At 38.1% G+C, this 19,227-nt stretch overlaps 1 protein-coding gene across 10 annotated transcripts in view; it reads right to left on the reverse strand.

Moving 5' to 3' along the window:
• The window catches only part of MAGI1 (membrane associated guanylate kinase, WW and PDZ domain containing 1), a 648,234-nt gene that overhangs the window by 248,383 nt on the left and 380,624 nt on the right, over window positions 1–19,227 (reverse strand). For all 10 annotated transcript variants that reach the window (XM_054695321.1, XM_054695326.1, XM_054695315.1 and 7 more), the window contains exon 2: window positions 5,843–5,959. In XM_054695321.1, the coding sequence (XP_054551296.1) occupies window positions 5,843–5,959 (117 nt within the window). The remainder of the gene's footprint in view (window positions 1–5,842; window positions 5,960–19,227) is intronic.

The following is a 19,227-nucleotide window of genomic DNA, read 5'->3' on the forward strand; positions in this document are numbered from 1 at the left end:
AGAGCCAGAGCAGGGAGAAGAACAGGCAGAGTGACGAAATACACTGCTTAGGGGAGCAGCGTGCACAGCAGGAGAGGTCTGTTGTGCCATGTGGGACACTCACCTGGCAGCTGGGGATTGAACCAGCGCTGCAGAGGCTGCAGGCAGCTTAGCAGCCCAGTGCTCAACCGCTGCGCCACCAGGGGAGCCTGGAGTTGCCTTTTATTCTGAAAGCTTTATGGCAAAAGCAGCTCTGCTGTTTTTCCCAAATGTTAAATAACCAAGGGGGAAAAAGAGAAAAACAGAGCAATTTTACCCGCTTCTTCTGTTGTTCATTCATTCAACAAATAGTTATCTTCAGATCCAGACACTAAGGTAGGCAAGGGCTGCTCACTGAGGTAAATAAGAGTCTCTGAGTTCAGAAGAGTTGGATTCTAATAGGACAGACAGACACACAAAAGGCACTGCAATCAAACATACTGTGTGCTGGAATGGGACCAGTGTGGGTGGGTCTGGGATCAATGGGACAAAAAATTGGCCCAATCTATGGAGGCCTTCATGGAGGAAGTGCCATCTAAGTTAAAGTTTAAAAGAAGGCTGATAATTGGTTCAATGGAAAGGTAGGAAAATAATAAGAAATAATGTTCCCCAGTTACAAGAAGACACCAGGTGTGTTAGGGAAATGGATAAAGTTTGTACAGTTGAAGTACTGAGTGGAAAAAGATTAAGAATAAAAACATAACTTGAGGGCAAGAGACAGGAGTTTTATGCAAATGGTTCTGAAGAATGAGAGAAATGAGCAACATAGATGAGTTTTAAACCGATTTCAAATCCTTTTTTTAAATGGTAAATTTCCATGGCTATACTAAGTTCTAATGAAAGTTAAGATAAACCTTGACATCCCAAGAGAATCTTGTGATGCTTTTTAAAAAGTTGAATAATTGTTAAGTAATTATTAAAATTTTGTTGTACATATCAGTGAATTACTGGAAAATTAAAAAAAAAGAGATACTTAATTTTAAGATATGGTACCTTATATAGTCCCTAACCCCCAAGACCTCATGCTTTTAAAGAGCTACCACTATGAAATTCAGCAGTGTGCAACTATTTCTCTTTTTTCTTTCACTCTCAATGGTCCATGCTGCACTGCTCAAATTACACGCTACCATGAATTACACCCAGCGTGGGAGATGGGAGAGTCATGGTTCAACCCTGACCATGCTCTTACTAACTGCGTGACTGAGGCCAGCTATGAACTGAGCAAGTTTCCTCCAAAAGACCAGTTCCTAGGGTTGTGGTCAATAGTGGCTGTGACCTTCCTCTTGACCATTTCCATTTTACTACAAGGTAAGTGAGACTCCAAGAGGTTTCCATGAACTGTTCCAGGCCATCCAGCTACAGAACGGCACTCTGACTGCATGTCAGGACTTCTGACTCATTCCACATCCATTCCTCTTTTCTGTGATAATTTTTTATTTGATGGTGATTTTCAATGGTAAATATTATTAAATTCTGACGATGATGACCTTTTTCAAACTGTGGATAAAATAAAAGTTTTTGAATAAAGGCAAAATAAGAGGACAGTAAAGAATAATAACTAGCAAAAATAGCACTGGAGGAACACTTAAATGGGTGAATTGGATGGTATATGAATTATATCTCAATAAAGCTGTTAAAATTAAATAAAAATAGTACTGGATGAGAAGCGAGTAATGTGGCACTAAAAGGGGTAAAATTGTGAGGAAGTTACATGTTGCTTCATTTTTCTTACCTATAAAATAGGGGTACTATGACCTATATGGTATTTCAGTACCAAATATCAATTCAGACAATATGAAATCCTGGATAGTGAAATCCATCACAGTGCACAAAAGTTATACTACACTAAGATGTCACTGAAAAATTGTGAATTAAGGCCTCCCTGGTGGCCTAGGGGTTGAGTCTCAGTGCTATCACTGCAAGAGCCTAAGTTTGATCCCCGGCCAGGGAGCTATCCCATATGGCACAGCAGACCTCTCTTGTCTCACCTGCTGCTCCCTTTAGCAGTGTATTTCAGTGGATCTGCCTGTTCTGCTCCCCACTCTGTCTCTGGTGAATCCTCTCACTCCCCCACCTCTGGTCTACATCCCAGTTCTTCCATGCAAAAATAAATAAATAAAATCTTTTAAAAAATGAGAATTATATAGATGACTGGATCAAGAAGATGTGGTACATATACACAATGGAATATTACCCATCAACCAAAAAAGATAAACACATGCAGTTTGCAGCAACATGGATGGAGCTAGAAGGGATCATGCTTAGCAAAATAAGTCAGAAAGAAAAAGAAAAATACCGATGGTCTCACTCATAGCAGAAATTTAGAAAACCTAAATAAGGGACCAGGAAAAAGACTAATTATAATAAATTAAAAATCAAAACCAACAAGCAACTATAAACCAGAGTCACACCAGACACACTACAGGGTGGGATGGGTGCGGGTGGGGGGTGGGGTGGAGGGAGGGGGATTAGGGCCAAAATAAGGGGGTGGGAATTGTATGGGGAATATATCCAAAATGAAAATTCATACATTGTGCAAAAATGAAAAATGATGTAAGAATTATATAAAATAAAATACTGAAAAATGAGAATTAAAGGACTTTACTTCTTATTTCTTAAAATTATTTATTTATTTGTGCATACAAGAACTGAAATAAGGCTAGGGGTGTAGGGGGTGAGAAGATTCACCAGAGACAAAGTGGGGAACAGAACAGGCAGATTGACTGAAATATATTGCTGAGGTGAGCAGGAGGCAAATCAGGAGAGGTCTGCTGCGCCATGTGGATCACCTCCCTGGCTGGGGATCAAACTCGTGCTGCAGTGGCTGCGGAAGCCATAGTTTTATAGGTTGCGTCTTAACCCCTTGCGCCACCTGGGAGGCCCCCTATTTCTTCATTTCTAATGACATCTGAGTCTCCTAAAATATACAGGGAAAAAAGTCTACCCCAATGGACAAGCACCTGCTCATGAGGTCATCCCTCCTAAAGAATGAAGTCACCAAAAAATCAGCAGCAGGACGTTCTGGAAAGCACAGATTACATGAGCTTACTTCCCTGTGGCACAGTTAACAACATAATCTGGAGGATCCATTCTCCAAATCAAGGGCTTCCTAATCCATTAGCACAACAGGTTGGTAGAGAGTTCTGTTTTACCACTCACATGAGCCAAAGAATGAAAATAAACACAAATGTGGCCAGAGTAATCTGAGCTGACAACAGAATCCCAAGTCGGCTCAGGTTCAAAGGCACACACTCTGCTCCAGACTCGGAAACAGACCTCCTGGATTTCCTTCCCATTTTATGAAGGAAATGTTAAATGAAATGTTGCCTGTTTTCTCTTGTAATAGGAAGACTATTTCCACTTTCCAAATTCCCGATTTACTGGTTTTGTAGAAATGAAACATCAATACCAAGGGCTTTAAACAAGCAAGCACCAAAACATGATTTTCCACTGTTTTTAAAAGAGTGAGGTCATTCTTGCCCCAATTTCTGCATAGTGGTAAGCTTAAAATCAAGCCATTTAGCTCACAGTCAGGTCCAATAAATCAGTGGAAAAAATAAATGGGAAAGCATGCCAAAATGTAACCATAGTAACACCACAGATGTGTCAAGAAATGGTGTGCTCATTGCTTCATTCCCCATTTCTTAAATTGGAATCTAAGTAGGGGAAAAATTACACAGAGAACAATTGTGATTCTGCAATTACTGAATTCTGCAAATTTGCATTCAACCTGTTGTACTAGGACTTCAGAGGCAACTCTAGACCAGCTACAAAAACAGCCCTGAATGGCTTAAGCATAAAAGATTTGGATGTGCCATTTACTGGTTACTTGATCTCTGTGACTCAATGTTTCCTCGTTTGTAAAACGGGTGTTAAAAATTGCAAATTCAAAGAGATAGTCTCAGAGCAAAATTGGAGAGGTTTTAAGAGTCAAGGCAATGGGCTCGGGTGCCCTGAAGCCCTGGTCACCTTTTAGCCTCACCTTTGTGCCTTGATTTCATGACATATAAAAATAGAATGATAACCAATGATTCACCTATGGGATTAAAATTAGGAATTATTATTAATCCACATGTAAAGAATTCTTATTAGGATAATAGTTTTCAGTTTCAATGCTGAAAAACTGCAAGAACTGAGAGCCAGAGATTCACACTAATACATGCTCCAGTTCTCTCCAGAAAATGCAGCTCTGCTGCTCAGCAGGAAGAGGCAACCCTGGGGCACTGGTTCCACGACATGCAGTCAACCTCCTTTCCTCTTGGACCCTCCACTTTATTAATTAGTAATAAAGGTGAGGGGGCTATTCTAGAATGTGATCTCTAAAGATTCCCATGTAGACTTACAGTACTTGAAAAATCTATGAGATGCCTAGATTAGGTTTATTATTCATCAGTGGTATCAGGAAACATTGTCAGTCCAGCATATCAACTGCAAAATACTTTTAAAAATTATAGTACACAAATGATAGAAAGAGGTGGGATACCTTCAATTTCAAAGTATTCGCCTTTCTTTTTCTTAAGATTTTATTTATTTTTGCATAGAAGAACTGGGGTGCAGGTTAGAGGTGTCGGGGTATGAGAGGATTCACCAGAGACAGAGTGGGGAGCAGAACAGGCAGACTGACTGAAATACACTGCTGAGGGGAGCAGGGGGAGAGACAGGAGAGGTCTGCTGAGCCTATGTGAGCTAGCTCCCTGGCCGGGGATTGAACTCAGGTCAGAACACAGGCCAGAAGGGTGGTAGCAGTGCTGAGACTTAACACCTAGGCCACCAGGGAGGCTCCATTCCTCCTTTCTTTTGTAGATTAAAAAGTATTATTTCATAACTATAAGAAAGTGAAAATCAAAATCAACAAACAACTATGAACCAGAGACACTCTATGGGGGATGGGGGGTGGGGAGGGGAGGGATTGGGGTCAAAATAAGGGGATTGCAATTGTATGGGGAATATAAAAATAAAATTTTTTTTAAAAAAAAGTATTATTTCAAATGCTGAAGGACTGGGTAACAGAGAGGAATGAAGAAAATTCCCAAGTAATAAAACCAGAATCATTCTTTCATCTTGTTTTAATTAAGTCAAATAATTGTGTAGCTTCCCAGGAATCCGACCTATTCTTTAGCTGTATAGGAACATGGTAATGGGTGAGCTGTAAATTTACATTCCCCTGCCTCTTTGCTTCTCTCCTTCCCCTTAACACAAATATCCTGGTTTCACAATCCTTACGTTCAATGTCTTTTTCCCCTCAGATTTGGTCTGAGCAAATGATTTTAGTTCCTTGGGATATTTAATCAGCGGACACCGCTTCTTCAAACAAAATTATATGTGATATTCTGGTTTAGGAGTTAAATAGAGTTGTTGAACAGAAAGCATGAGGAGGATGAGAGCATCCACTGAGGCATTCCCTTTGCTGAGACCAGGCTGAAGACCTCGGTTGCTTTACTCTATTGATAACAATGATGCTTACAGCTTACAGAAGCTTAGACCACGCCAATACTTTGCATACTATTTCCATGCGTCATCCACTTAATCCTCATAACAGTATTATGAAGTTAGCATGACTGAGATGCCCTTTTCACTGACGTGAAAACTGAACCTTACAGAGAATACATAATTTGCCCCGCATTACAAGTTTGTCAATGGCACAGACAGAACTCAAAAGCAAAGCAGTTCACCAAGATGCTGAATATTCCATTGTCAATTATGATTCCTAGACTTAAAGTGTCACTACAAGGACAAGCTGCCAAGACCAGTTATTGAGCCCTCTTTCTCCCCTAACTTTTCACATGCCCAACCATCAATAAGTCACCCCAGTTTGTCTACTCACAAGGCACAGCATGGCGGTAAAGGTTATCCCTTATGGTCTGCTGGAGCTCATGATCAGGAGACCCTTTCTGGAACCGCTGATTAAGAAAATGTCGCAGGTCCTTGTTCAGCTTTCCTCCTGCAGGAAATACATAAAACAGACAGAACACATCAACAATAGGGCTTCCTAGGGCCTGTGAGCTGTATGCAGGGCAGTTACAGGAAGAAATTCTACTGCCACTCTTACTCATTTGGAGGACTTATTTTAGGTTTCCTCTGCAGAGGAAAAAGCAAGCAAGCACGTAATAAAGATAAAACAGCACTGAACAGCATTCATTCTGGGGAGGGGGATGTCATTTCACATAATAACAGAAGGTTAAAATGACAAAGAATAGGCTCTTACATTTACAAAATGTGCCATAGACATTCAAAGATACTATTAGTGGGGAAAGTAAATGCCTGAATACTTGACAAATTACAGAATGTTCATTGACCAAGGATCCAACTGGTAGCAATCTATGCTATAGATATGCTTGCAAACATCTGCCAAAGTCTCCAGTATTGCATACTGTGGCATTTTTATACAGCCAACTAGACAAATGAAAACAAGAAACTACCACCAACAGTCAACTAAATAAAGCAGAGGTCACCCATGTAATAACTACTCTGCATAAGCTAGATTTTTATGCGCTAATATTGCAGGAAAATATGTGGAGTAGTGTATATAGTTTGATCTTGTTTGTGTAAAATTTATGAAGAACAGGACAGATCGTGTATTAACGAAGGTAATTATTAGAAAGTATTAATAGCAATTTCCTTTAGGGAGAGGATTTGAGATTGGGAAGTGTCATGATTTGTTACATAAACAGATAAGAGATACATAAAACTTACTGTCCTGTGATGATTTGCAAACATCAGATACATAACTCCTTTTTTATTATTATTTAAGCAATAGATATTTGGCTGGATTTATATGTCTATTTCCTTGTAATTCTCTTAACAAAACAAAAACAGTAGTTGAAAAATACTGTTTGAAAATTTTTTTATACAAAAGAGAAAGTATACTCCTTTAAAAATCATAAACTTAAATAATAATCTACAGGATCAAGTTAGCTAACATTTTTAATGGAGACAGATGCTACAAATATCAAGGCCAAGATGGTCCTTCCACTTTTAGACAAGATAAAAATTAGGCAAGATCATTTCTAGCCTAAGAGAAACAGTTCAGTAATGTAACAGTTTAGTAATGGAAGCATAAAATTCATGACTTCAGATGATAACTTCCTCATAGTCAAAAAGATTAAATCATGGAATGACAATGATGGTTAAGATGATGATATGTCTGACCTGGGACAGGAAACTACTGATTTTTAAATTTAATATCATGTTCAAAACAAGATTACCTGCTACAGTTGATTATTTTAGAATAGACCAAGGAAACCCAATATGTACTAATTTATTTGGTTTGTATTGTATCTAAGGTTTTGAGTGACCTAAAGGAAAATACACATATTTGAGTCAGTCTTAGGAAGCTCAATAAATATTAATCATTCATCAAATATTTCAAGACTCACCTTCCCTATAACCCCTAGCCCAAAAGGGCAAAAGAACTTGGAGTTCACGAAAGAGCATATATAACTGGCCATTAAGCACATAGAAAGATAGTCACCATATTTAACTATCAAAGGAAGAAATTGAAGCCAAAATGAATCCCACTACATATATCCACTAGAACAGCAAAATTTAAAAAGATTGATAACGTCAAGTGTTAATAAGATTGCGGGAGCAACAGGAACTCTTACATGCTGCCAGTAACAGTACAAAGTGGTTCATCCTCGAGGGGGAAAAAAAAATGTGGCAGCAACTTAAAAAGTTAAACCTTTACTAATTAAATGACCCAATATTTCCACTGCTATGTATGCAAGAAAAATGAAAACAGGTACACATACACACAGAGAGATATACACACATATACAGAGATAAATCTTTATAGCAATTTTACCCCTTATATAATAGTTCTATATTATAGATAACCCAACTATCCATTAAGAAGTGAATAGATAAGCAAACTGTATTATATTCAAATAGGAGGCTAAACAACAATTAAAAGGAGCAAACAACATAATACTAGTATACACTACTACTATGCCATACATATAGTACTAATACAATAATATTGATGAAACCCAAACCCAAAAGACTGAGCAAAGAGCTAAATTCAAAATAGAACATGCACTATTGCTGGATTTATATAAGTTTTAAAATAGGCTAAACTAATTTACAGTGACTTTGAGGGTAGGCAGAGATTGACTGCAAAGAAGCAAATGAGAATTAGATCCAGAGAATGTACTAATGTCAATTTCCTGACTTTACTACTATTATGTGCCATGTAAGTTACCACTAGGGGGAATTGGGTAAAGTTTACAAGGGCTCTGTAATTTTTAAAAATTTCCTGGGAGTCTGCAATGCTTTCAAAATAAAAAAAGGATTTAAAAAGAGCACAAGTAAACTTTTGAGGGGATAAATCATAAAGTATATCTTGGTTGTGGTAGTGAGAACATGGATTTGGTTGACAAAAGTTATGGAAGTATATACATAAATGGGTACATTTTATAATACGTAAATCATATTGCAATAAAATCATTTTCAAAAGTTTAAAATATACATAAATATTGAATGACTATACATTACACTGTTCTAAATGCCTATGTCTCAATTTTCCAATAGAGTCAAAATGAAGGAAAAATAATCTTTGCAAATCTTGCCAGTTAAGACAAACAGGCTTAGGTTTAAATTGTGGTTCCATAACTTATCAGCTTGATCCCATGTGCACTGACTAATCTCTGAACTTCACATTTCTCATCTGTAAAAATAAAGCATTGGTATGACAGGGGCTCTGTCACAAAACTGTTATGAGAATGGAAGAAGACTCAGACAGTGTTTTGTAAAAATAAAGCCTCAATGAAAGATGTAAATTATCATAATTAGAATGGAGAGTGGACAAATTACTGAGGCAAGTGGGGAAAGAACCCAAGTCAGTCCAAAGTGGAATGCTTTTCTTTTTTAAAATGCACACCAAATATGAAACCAGTCATATTAATTTAGAAATAGCCAGAAACAAAACAGACCTAGAGAAATTTGGATTGAACGATATTTCTGGAGTTTCTGGAGGGGAAAAAAATCTACTTGTGCTAGCATGGCCTGGACACATGGAAACTGGATGACAAATAATTTGTGGATATGAAATATATTTCTGGCACAGTACTGGAATTGAAGTTCAGAAGATGAAACCAACTGGTAAACACTGGTATTTGAGAGTCACACCTGTCAACCTTTAGTTATAGGCACTCTGAAACTTGAACAAAAAGATAAAAGTATTTACCAGCAAATTCTGCATTGCCCAGAACCTAGGGTTTTATATTCCCCTTATGAGAGCAGAGTTCCAGACTGTAAGAGACATATTTGAGCAATGATTAGCGGAGATGCCTACAGCATTCAAATGTACTGCAAGAGTCAAAAGCGAAATTTAAAAAAAAAAGATTTGACAAACATTCTCCCTATCCCGTATATAACATGGCTCACATACGTTTATGGGTCCTATGTGATACCTAGTAGCTTGGAAGCCACTCTTAAGACACTGACGCTCTTGGTTTCTACTTGAGCTTTACATTAAAACTAGCTAAGCTAGCTAAAGTTTATAATCATCAAACTAAAACACTTTTCTATTGCGGATGTACAAAAGGGCAAGGTTAACTACGCTGCCGGTTAACATTTACTCTGTGTTCCGTGACATTTGTAAAGGAAAAGTCTCAACTTTTGCATTACATTAAGAATACTGTACTTTTTGGCATCTAATCTCAAATTAATTGCCAATTATTCAGGGGACATGTCTATAAATTTTCTCCTAATTGTCGAGGGCAGTGAGCCAATGAAATAATAAATTGCAAAAGGAAGAGTTTGTCATAGTATCTTCACTTTCTTTGAAAATCAAGATTTGTTTTTGCAAATGGAGAAGAGAACATAGGTCAGGAAAAATGTAGAACTTTTTCCAAGGAAAGGATTCAGAGCTTATTTTAAGACCATTTACTAACTTAAATGGGCAAAAATGGGCTTAGACATTGTCCAGGTTTTACCATTATTTTATATATTCATCTTATCAATATATTCAGAATTTCACATTGTAAATTTAAAGCAATCTACTGCTACCTTACTTATTAGCTTATGTAAATATAATCATCAATTAATGCAATGTTTGTTATTTTGTGTTGTATAATATTCCATTTTGAAATACACCAAAATATATTTCTCCTTCATAGAATAATAGGCTATCTCCACTTTTTTTGAGAATACAACAGTGATGCAATACATGTCATGTGATTCCATTTTTCCCCACAAGTATGCTTTTTTTTTCACTCTTGACTATCTAAATCTGGAAATTACATAGAAATCTTACCTAGATGTTGCTAATTTTTTCTCCAAAATCGTGGTTCCAATTTACCTTTTCACAAAGAGTATTAGAAATCCTGTTTCTCTACACTGAGATCAATATTTGCAATTAAAGGTGTATCAGGGGTCCAGGACCATGTCCAAATATGCTGAACAGGAGGATTCTCAGGCTGCTGCAGATAAATGTACTCATGTCTATGCTCTATTATAACAAAAAAGTGACAAAGCAAAATTAGCAAAGGAAAAAGGTCAAAATATCCAAAGGAAATCAGGTGCAAACTTCCAAGAGTCCTCTCCCAGTGGACTTACTCACTTTACTACCTATGCAATGAGTGTGAAAACATGTATAAAAAGTCCATCAGGAAAGTTCATGAAACACTAAGAGCCTGCAGTGTTTTTTTTTAAAGATTTATTTATAAAAATAAATATATAAAATTTTATATATTTTTTATACAAGCCAGAAGTGTGCGTGTGTGTGTGTGAGAGAGGATTCACCAGAGACAGAGAGGGGAGCAGAACAGGCAAATTGACCTAAGTACACTGCTGAGGGGAGCAGCAGGTGAGAAGGGAGAGGCCTGCAGTGCCATGTGGGTATTTCCCTTGCTGGCTGAGAATAGAATCCATACTACAGAGGCTGTGGACAGCTTCACAGCACTGCGCTCAACCCGCTGTGCCACCAGGGAGGCCCAAGAGCCTGGAGTTTTTATTAGGAGCTGATCACATAGGCAGCCTCCGCCTGGCATGAAATAATTCTCCAGAAGGAAACATAAACCATATCTTTTGCATGAATAGTTTAGGCATAATGAGCCACTCTTTTCAGTTCTGGGAATGGAGGAAATCCTTTTGACATCCATATTTCCAGATGCCAGTCAATGGTCAACATGGAAAGCAGATCTGCAAATCAACAAATTAACTCCCTTTTGCACAGACCATTAAAAAAAAAACACCTTCCTTATCTAATAAAACATAAAATAGCATGGTGGAATACTAATTTACAATTGCTGACTTTTTTTTTTTTTTGCTTTATGCTGTTTCTTTTGCAACTTGTTCACATTCTTTGTGCATTTTCAGGATGGGGTGTCTTGTTATTCTTGACAAGGTTTTCTTCATCTATTCTGATTATGATTGCCTTATCAATTATTTATGTTGCAAATTTCACTTGCCATAGATTCACCATGAAATTATTCACTAACAGAACTGGGTGGAGTGGTATCTCCCCCAACTTTTCCTCTCACATGCTAGTTTTCTTTCAACTCAACCAAAAGCATTATTTTCAAGGTGATGGATTACAGGGACACTCTGCTTGGTCTGATTTCTATTTTCTTGAAAATAGACCCTAAGGGAGAATGCTAGTCAGGAGAAATAATCTTCATGATCAAGAAACTCTTCAGAGAGAGTACTTTTGAGACCTCTTAATTTATCCATTTCTGACCAAGAAGGCAAAAATCCAACTCTACTCTGTCACATGTCTCCCAGAACATAGCTCCACGAGGTCAAAGAATACTGTTTCATTATAATTAAGATGTAGGCTTTAATACAGTTCAAATTTTCAGTGCTGAGGGAAACTTGGAAAAAGGATATTAAACTAATCACACTTCCAGGTGATTCTTCTTTAGCACACAATTTCTTCAAAGAATGATTACAGTTGTGGGAAAGGCATATTTATGAAGAAAATGCAAATGGTTTGTAGAGTAGTGTAGCTTTTACAGCAAAAAAAAAAAGTTGTGTCAATTCAACAGTTTAGAGTTATAAAGGACAGGCTTTCTTAACACAAATTACAAACTGAAATATAGTAATTTTTGTTAATTTATCCATTTATGCATACAAGAGCTGTGGTACAGTCAGAGATGCAGGGGGGTGAGAGGATTCACCAGAGACAGAGCAGGGAACAGAACAGGCAGACTGACTGAAGTACACTGCTGAGGGGAGAAGTGGGTGATACAAGAGAGGTCTGCCTCGCCATGTGGGTTTCTCCCTGGCCAGCCAGGAATTGAACTCGCGCTGCAGAGGCTACAGATTGCTTCACAGTGCAGTGCCTAACCTCTTGCACCACCAGGGAGGCCCTGAAATATAGTCATTTATCCTTTCAGATCTGAACTACATTTAAATGATGTATATCTGGAAAAGATGTTTGCCAGTCTATTCTTTCTAATACATTTCTCCTAATATTTCTCTTACTGTAAATATAATATTAATTATTGGGGCATTATATTATATCAAATAATGATAATATTAATTATTCTAAATATAAGATTACTATTAAAATTAATAATATTAATTATTAGCATTTAAGGGGTCCAGAATTTTCATTAGAAAAGATGAAAATGGTCTGAAAATAGATGGTGGTGGCTGTACAACAATATGAATGTACCTACAGTCACAGAACTGTACACTTAAAAATGGTGAAAATGACAAACTTTGTTATGTGCATTTTACCACACACACAAAAATACAGATTAACTACTAGATCAAAAATTAAACAAAAGGACAACAAAAAGAGTGAAAATTGCCTGTCATTCCACTTATATCATCATTAACATTTTGGCACTATATGCCCTGCATAGCCATACAAACACACACACACACACACACACACACACTATTATACATAAAGACATTTGAGGAGATTCAGTCAACAAATATCTATGAAGTGTCTACGACCAGATACTCTGTGGACCCTGAAGGCCCCGACAATACCAAGGCCCTGAGCGGGCAATGACAGGCCTTTGTAAGCAAGGACGGACAGGGCTGGCTTCTGGGCAGAGGTAGTTGTGAAAAATGAAAACTGAAGGAACACAAGAAACTGATTAAGTTGGCAAACTGTACGGGCATGAGCATTCTAGGTAAAGGAACAAGAATGCCAAAGGCTCGGAAGTAGAAGGAGGTTGGTGTGGGAAACGTTGTGAAGCTAAGACAGGGTTGCAGAGGGAGAGGTTAAAGAGAATCAGGGGTCACGCAACAAGAAGGCTTGCAGATCACGACAGGGAGTAGAGCAGGTGATGTCACTATGCCAGTGGAGCTGATCTCACAAGACCTGAAGCAGTCTGGACTGGGGATGGCTGGGAAGAGGGCAGGAGGGGATTGAGAAGAAACAGAATTTAAAGCTGGAATGGATAGGGTTTGCTGCTGTGATGGAACAAAACATCAAATGCAAGGGACGAGTCAGAAATGACTCCAATGTCTGGGTTTGACTGCTGATGTACAGCTTTGTGTGGAATCCAGGGTTCTTTTAGGTATCTATTAATTATGAGAAGCACTGGATCATGTCATGTGTGTAGATTCATATTCGCCACATGTTTTAACAAATAATTTATAAGCATCTCCAATATGTTATTAGTGCTCAAAAGTAGTTTTATTTTTTTAAAGATTTGTTTATTTATGCATACAAGAACTGGGGTAGAAGCCAGAAGTGTGGGGGTCTGAGATGATTCACCAGAGAGATTGGGGAGCAGAACAGGCGGATCTACTGAAATACACTGCTGAGGAGAGCAGAGGGCGAGACAGGAGAGGTCTGCTGCACCATGTGGGTTACCCCCTGGCCAGCTGGGGATAGAACTGGTGCTGCACTGGTTGATGATTGCACTGGCTGGCGATAGCTTGATAGTGCTGTGCCTTTAATCCTGTGCCACCAGGGTGGTCTAAAAATATAATAGCAACATAGTATTTTCTCTTATTCTGTCACAACTTATTTAACCATTACAATCTACAAGAACATAAACATTTTCCACTGTGATCATCCTCCTTGTACAGTATCTATCAGCATTTCAATTAATCTCTTGTGATCATTGAAATGAAAATATTGGGACACAAAGCATAAAAATGATTTAGGTTCCTGAAACAAACTCCCTCCAAAAATACTGTATCTTCTTCCCTTCATCCAAATGACTCCAAAATAGCTGTGTGGATCCATCATATTATCCATTTCATGTTAATGGACATTTAGTTTTCTTTTCTAATAAAAAAAAAGCAGTTATAAATAATGCTGTATTGAGAAACCTTGAATACAAGTTTTAGCAAAATTTCCTACTGAAGTGTAAACTAGAGTAGTGAATATGAGTATTATTGCAAAGACTCTTGATATATACTGACAAACTACTTCCCAGGAAGGTCACAAGGGTTTCTACCAAAATCTGGAAGAATCACATTATCACTAATCTGACAACTACAGTGTCAAAACAAGAATGATTTTTTTTTTCCTTTTAAATACGTGGCTTTAAAAAGTTTCCAGCAATAATGTCAATATATGCCAGCATTGTATTAGAGAGGCACTTGTATGGTAAAACTATGGTTCTTCATTTTGAGAAATTGCTGATTCCAGTGAGAAAAGTAATTTGGAGAATGGTCTGTTGAGAAATAATAAATTCATTCAAGTAAAAAAATAAAAAACAACAACAAAAACCCTTGCATGTAAAAAACACACAAATTAGAAATACTCAGCCAGTGTGTTACAGAGATACTTCCAAGCTTCCTCACCCCAAATGACATGCAAACATTGATCTGAGAGCAGGGGTCAGCAAAATTTTTCTGTAAAAGGCAAAAGGCAAGCTAGTCCATATTTTCTGCCTTTATAGAATGAAGGTAGCTATAGATTATATGCAAACTAGGTTGTTTGCCAGTAAAACTTTATTTAATTATCAGGATCAACTTAGACTTACTAAATTTAGAAACTAAGGGGATAGGGTTCATAATTCCATGTTTTAACAAGATACCCAGTTGATACTAATACAAGCCAAAGTTTATGAACCAAGGGTCTAAACCACAGCAAATCCCTCTAACAAGATATGGGAAGCTAACACTGAGAATGATCCTATTTCCATATTTCTCACAAATGTGTTCCAATTTCTTACAAACCTCAGGGACTAAGAGGGCTAAGAACAACACCTTATAACCACAGGCATATCACAAACCACTCCAGGCAGATTCCTCATCAGTCATGCAGTGAGTGAATCCAGCTACAGTTGTTCTTTGAGTCATGTTTCTGTAGAACTTAAAAAGAAAGGAAACAAAAACTGTGCAGTTAGCCTGTGATATGAGAGAAAAACTGTAGGATAGATCCATCTATGTTGATGAAGCTCTAGAAACTTCTATGTACATTTAACTCTCTATGTGGACAAGCAAGAAACATTTTCCTAACACTTCAGGACATCCACTTTATTATTTTCTGCCTGCTTTCTCTGTTCTATTTCTCTGGGTGAATCTTTTTAAATCAAATTTTATCCCAAGTAAGGAGAAAGGAACGAAGCAAGGTAAAAGCAAGGTTTAAATCCCATCATCTCTATTTTTTCATTATTTTCAGCCTTATGTGCTTCCTATATTTATTCCAATAAAATTAGCATAGTAGAATAATGTCTGTGCACACAAAAAATAAAAGATTTATGTAGATAGAGCAGAACAACAATACTCCTCTGTTGAAAAGCAACATGGCCTATGAGAACTGATGTCGGGCTCTCCTCATGCACAGATGTATGACCTCAGCAAAAGTCACAATCGGATGTTTCTGTATGTGGGACTTTTTTTTTTTTAAAATAATAAATTTTATTTTTATATTCCCCATACAATTGCAGCCCCCCCCCATTCTGACCCCAATCCCTCTCCTCCCGCCCCCGCCCCCCTAAAAGTGTCTCTGGTTCATAGTTTTTTGTTGATTTTGATTTTCACTTTCTTATAGTTATTCATTTTCCTGGTCCCTTATTTAAGTTTTCTAGATTCCTGCTATGAGTGAGACCATCCGGTATTTTTCTTTTTCTTTTTGGCTTATTTCGCTGAGCATGATCCCTTCCAGCGCCATCCATGTTGCTGCAAATTGCATGTGTTTATCTTTTTTGAATGCTGAGTAATATTCCATGGTATATATGTACCACATCTTCTTGATCCAGTCATCTATTTTTGGGCATTTGGGTTGTTTCCAAAGCTTAGCTATTGTAAATAGTGCTGCTATAAACATAGGAGTGCAGGTGTTCTTTGGAATTGATGTTTCTGTGTCCTTCGGGTAAATACCTAGGAGTGGAATTGCTGGATCATATGGAAGCTCTATGTTTAGTAGGTCCAGAAATCTCCACACAGCTCTCCATAGTGGTTGGACCAGTCTGCGCTCCCACCAACAGTACAGAAGAGTTCCTTTTTCTCCACACCCTCGCCAACATTTGTTGTTGCTAGTTTTTTTAATATGTGCCATTCTCACTGGTGTAAGATGGTATCTCATGGTAGTTTTGATTTGCATTTCCCTGATGACAAGTGATGTTGAACATTTTTTCATATGCCTGTTGGCCATTTGCATTTCCTCTTCAGAGAAGTTTCTTTTTAGCTCTTCTGCCCATTTTTTGACTGGATTATTTTCTTTGTTGTTGTTGAGTCTCATCAGCTCTTTGCAGATTTTTGTGATCAGTCCTTTATCATTAGTGTTGGGTGCAAAAATGTTCTCCCAGTTGGTGGGGTTTCTCTTTGTTTTTGTTATTGTCTCTTTTGCTGTGCAGAAGCTCTTTAATTTGATGTAGTCCCAGCTGTTTATCTTTGCCTTTACTATCACTGCTTTGGGTGATGTGTCTGTAAAGATGTCTTTGATGTGCAAATCACGTAGTGTTTCGCCTGTTTCCTTCTATATATTTTATGGTTTCAGGTCTTATGTCTAGTTCTTTAATCCATTTTGAGTTGATTTTTGTGTATGGTATGTGGGACCTTTAATAAAATCTGAAACCTTTAAGAAGACATTGAATTCTTAAAAAGATACTCCACCGGGATCTAACAGAACTTTGCTCAGCTGACCTACTAGAACTCCTTGGGTGGCACTGAACACTAACTGAACACTTTTGACAGCCCAAGTACAGTGCTAAGGGATACCCTCATAATCTTCATTCCAACCCAATGAGGATAATTCTATTCCCAGTCCCATTATACAGAAGAATAAACTGAGACTCACAGATCACCCCACCACCCAATGGAAATAAATAAAAATTAAAGAGATGGAATGGGTATGGCAAGATATTTAAAGATGGTTGTTCTTTCTATGGCAGCACAGGTGTGAAGTTTTTCAACATGAGAGTAAAATAAAGCAATTTTTCTAAAATTGTTTCAATCACCATGCTACAAGAAAAATTCTAAGTGAATCTTAATATAAACACCAAAGACTGGCTTCCCATCCAAACTGCACATTGCAAAGTTGTCCTAATATTCCTCTCCATGTCTGACACATGAAGAATTAGAGGCTGTGACATCTGAAAGTCACTGTCTTCCAGAGACACTCAGGGAGTATAAGCAAAGTTCCCAGGATTTAAGCCCTATACTCCAAGGTCCTAGGACACTGCTGACAAGTAAGACATTTTAAATGCTATTATACAAATGCAAACTGAGATTCCATTGGAGTTCCATAGCCTTGGCTAGCCACAGTAATTGACACAGATGTTTCCTACCTTCCAAGCCTCACCCCAATTTCTTCACAGACAGGAGTGGATAACCTGGGTCACCAGCTATATTCTATTATGGTCTGATGTCATTCACATAACAGTAGGCTGAGACCAGCTCTTCTGTCACTTTGACCTCCTCTGGGAAATCTCACATACAAGGTTACAATAGATCACACCACTCCAATTACTGCCAGATTATGAAAAAAGAAACCACCAGCAACATCCCACATCACTTGATGGATCTGTCTGGAAAAGGTGAGACTGTCTCCCATCAGCAAAGCATCCTTAAGAATCTATTCTTTGCACAATATCCTACTTTAAATATCTTTCAAAGCTGGAAACAAAAGAGAGAATTCAAGCATATGGTTGGTCCCAGACAGGTGAGAATACAAAGGAAAACATTTCAGGCATGAGTGGGATCCTAGAGCAAAGGCAGACAAAATTTATATGTTAAGACAGACAGTAAAGATTTTAGGCTTTGCAAGCTAGACAGTCAACAACTCAGTTTTGCTTTTTAAGCCAGTTGTTATATAAACAACTAAGCATGTGTTCTAATAAAACTTTCTTATAAACAATAGGCAGCAGGCCGGCTACAGTTCACAGGATATAGTTTGCCACCCCCTGTTTTAGAGGAGTGGCTGTCCCTCTAAAACATACTCTGTTTTCCTAAGATTGCCAAGACCGCACATTTGTGCACCTGTGTGTATGCAGGTGTGTAAGCTCTAGGTGTGCAAGCCAGTCCCTCTGAAAAGGAACATGAGCTATGGTCAGTTCTCATGGGGCTTTCAGAAAAATACTCTACAGGATGATCATACGCTATCCCCAAGTATTCAAGAAAATAGAATAAATTTACAGGGCCTCCCTCGTGACACAAGGAGTTAAGATGCAACCTGTCCGCAGCCACTGCAGCACGAGTTTGATCCCTGGCCAGGGAGCTACCCACATGGCACAGCAGACCTCTCCTGTCTCGCCCACTGCTCACCTCAGCAGTGTGTTTCAGTCAATCTGCCTGTTCTGTTCCCCGCTCTGTCTCTGGTGAATTCTCTCACCCCCCGCACCTCTTGCCTGTACCCCAGTTCTTGTATACATAAATAAACATATCATTTAAAAAAATAGAATACACACTTAAAGACTTGGATAGACTTCACAGAGTTTTACCAGATGACTCCTAGAATAAAGCTCTTACTGAGTGAATCTCCAGGTTATAGAAATATGCGGGCTAGAAAAACTCATACATTATAAATAAAAATTTTCCTTTGATGATTATAAACTTGAAGCTTTATCACAAATTGCTTTTATGAACATTAGCACATTCAATTCTTATTGAATTCAGGAGAAAGATGGCATTATTCCCACTTTACAACAGATGCAGAAAACACTTCCAGGGCCTCCCAGTGGCGCATCGGATTGAGCGCAGCATTGTGAAGCTGTCTGCAGCCTCTGCAGCATGGATTCGATTACCAGCCAGCCAGGAAGATTCCCACATGGCACGGCAGACCTCTCCTGTTGCACCCACTGCTCCCCTCAGCAGTGTATTTTGGTTGCCTGCCTGTTCTGCTCT

This window comes from Talpa occidentalis, unplaced genomic scaffold (genome assembly GCF_014898055.3).
Source record: "Talpa occidentalis isolate TD23 unplaced genomic scaffold, MPIMG_talOcc4v2.1 talOcc4.10, whole genome shotgun sequence".
Lineage (NCBI taxonomy): Eukaryota > Metazoa > Chordata > Mammalia > Eulipotyphla > Talpidae > Talpa > Talpa occidentalis.